The sequence below is a fragment of the Cyprinodon variegatus genome, unplaced genomic scaffold (assembly GCF_000732505.1).
Source record: "Cyprinodon variegatus isolate N-32 unplaced genomic scaffold, C_variegatus-1.0 Scaffold1541, whole genome shotgun sequence".
NCBI lineage: Eukaryota > Metazoa > Chordata > Actinopteri > Cyprinodontiformes > Cyprinodontidae > Cyprinodon > Cyprinodon variegatus.
In genome coordinates, this window is record NW_015151994.1 from 103789 (window position 1) to 105896 (window position 2108).

A 2108-nucleotide genomic window follows, 5' to 3' on the forward strand; every position below is an offset into this window, starting at 1 on the left:
GTTCTGTTTTTTGCGTGTTTTCTAAACCATAACAAGGCTTTTGTTTCTGTCACTCTATAAGCCTGGAACTCAATGTTACTCCTGACATTTTGAATTGAAAAAGCTTCCTGGATGGGAAGCGAAACGTCCTCAAACTTGGAAAACAAAGTCCAGTTTCAAAGTTTCATGTTTATACTATCAAAGTGTTTTCCCCTATATGATGGCCTGTTGTTTTGAGAAATTTAGCTGGAAGGTAAATTATCCTTAAAGTTTTGCCATAAACAATAATACTGTCTTTTTGAGACCATCTTTAACATATAATGATAATGGAAAACAGTATCATTGAAAGTATATTAACCTCTAACAAATAAAAACAGAGGTGGAGGACTCACTTTTGACTGTCTTTTTTTACCCATAATGCCACAGCAGCCTGGGGAAGAGGCTGATCCAGGAACAGCATCCGCATCACATAATTCTTAGCCAGGGAGGGAAGTTCCCTGTTAGGAAAAACAAACAGAACCGACCGTCGGTGTTATAATAGTTTATAACTCTGTTTATTCACTGGATTGCTGATTCCCCGAAAAAACTGAAGCCACCAGCCGCCATATTGGTTCTAACTGCTCCCATGGAGACGCAGTCAAACTCCCTACATGTGCAGCATTTGACTGCAAAAACAAGCAGTTTTCCGGCTGCAGGAAGACGTTCCACAGGTCATTTCATAGTCAATAGATGAACTAAGCAATAAATCCATCTATAGCCGATGGATCCTATAGTATAGTCTGTAGACTAACATTAGTCTGGCTATCTGGGACTGACTAGAAGACATGGACTGAGTTAGACACTGACATTGGGTCTAAAATAGAAAGTAGAGGAAATAGAAAGTCATTCACTGTGAAATGTTAGTGTAGTAATTCTTTATTCAGTGGATGATGCTGTAGTTTTTGTAGTGTTTGTTTCTGTTTCTCAGTTGAAAAAGTGTTGAAATATATTGCATGTTATATTGACGGAAAAAAGCAACTTAAACATTTTTAAAGACTAATGCACAAAAGTATATGGCATCATGCTTGCAACATCTGCAAATAGGAAAATACAGCATTAACAGAGACGTACTTTTAATTCAGTGTGGATGTGAAATCTTGAAATGAAATGTAAAATGTAATTACCATAACAATGTCATCAATACATGTATATTACATGTACATCATAAATTTTAGCACTTATGGCACATCTGTGTTATTATGCTCCGTTAATACATTAATTTTATCGTGATGGATTTGTGTAATATATTATATTACGTGATTTATAAACTTCATTGACTTAATAATGAGTATTTTCCTTATTTCCTTTATTTTAATCATGTAAAGCTCTTTGCATTGTCTTTGTACTGAATTGTGCTATACAAATAAATTTGCCTTGCCTTGCCTATGTAATGTGATCTGCCTTTTTTTTTATTTAAAGTTAAACAGATGTACTGATGCTATGAAACAGTCAGTCTGTGTCAAAGTGATGAATTTCTCTCTCTTTTTTAAATTTTTTTTTTTAAGTCCAAGTCCCCCTGAAAATGAGAACATCATTATTGTTTGATGCTGACTGTTTACATTCTGGCAGGTCTAACTAGGGAGTACCAATATGGCGGCCGGTGGCTTCCCTTTAACCCCGTACTACCAACAGGCAGTCATCAATCAGGGGATAAACAGAGATGAGGCGGAGGACAGGCTGTCAGCAGAGGCCTCCTACCTGTAAACAGCCAGACATGTTGCTGGATGGTTAAACAGCCTGTCCAGGATGTCAGGGTTCAGCTCCCGCAGGTATTCATGCAGGTTCTTACACTGCAGCTGGACCCGCAGCTTCATGGTCTGAAACACAAACAGAGGATTTAATAAATCAGAGATATTTACTGTAGCCGCTCTACCTTTGATGCAACTAAACCAGAGAATATTTACAGAGCTGCTTCAGGACCTGCTTCCGGTCAAAGTGCTCCGCGTCTGAACTGGAGCTTCCGCGGAGAGAAATAGGACGCAGAAATTAACTTTAAACTAAATAACATGTTTGTCACAACAGCATTAGTCTATTGTTTCTCTCCATTTCTATTCTTCTTATTCTTCTTCGCCTCTTCTTCTTCTTCTTCT

At 37.7% G+C, this 2108-nt stretch overlaps 1 protein-coding gene across 2 annotated transcripts in view; it reads right to left on the reverse strand.

Annotated features, from left to right (window-relative positions):
- Nucleotides 1-2102, reverse strand: part of gtf2h4 (general transcription factor IIH subunit 4) — a 23555-nt gene extending 21453 nt beyond the window's left edge. Inside the window, exons 1-3 of one of the 2 annotated variants that reach the window (XM_015403679.1) lie at nucleotides 1939-2102; nucleotides 1717-1835; nucleotides 372-476 (exon numbers count right to left, since the gene is read on the reverse strand). In XM_015403679.1, the coding sequence (XP_015259165.1) occupies nucleotides 372-476; nucleotides 1717-1832 (221 nt within the window). In that variant the 5' untranslated portion in view covers nucleotides 1833-1835; nucleotides 1939-2102. Of the gene's footprint in view, nucleotides 1-371; nucleotides 477-1716; nucleotides 1836-1922 lie in introns of both variants that reach the window. The other variant, XM_015403680.1, reaches the window with a different exon arrangement.
- Between the last annotated feature and the right edge of the window lie 6 nt (nucleotides 2103-2108).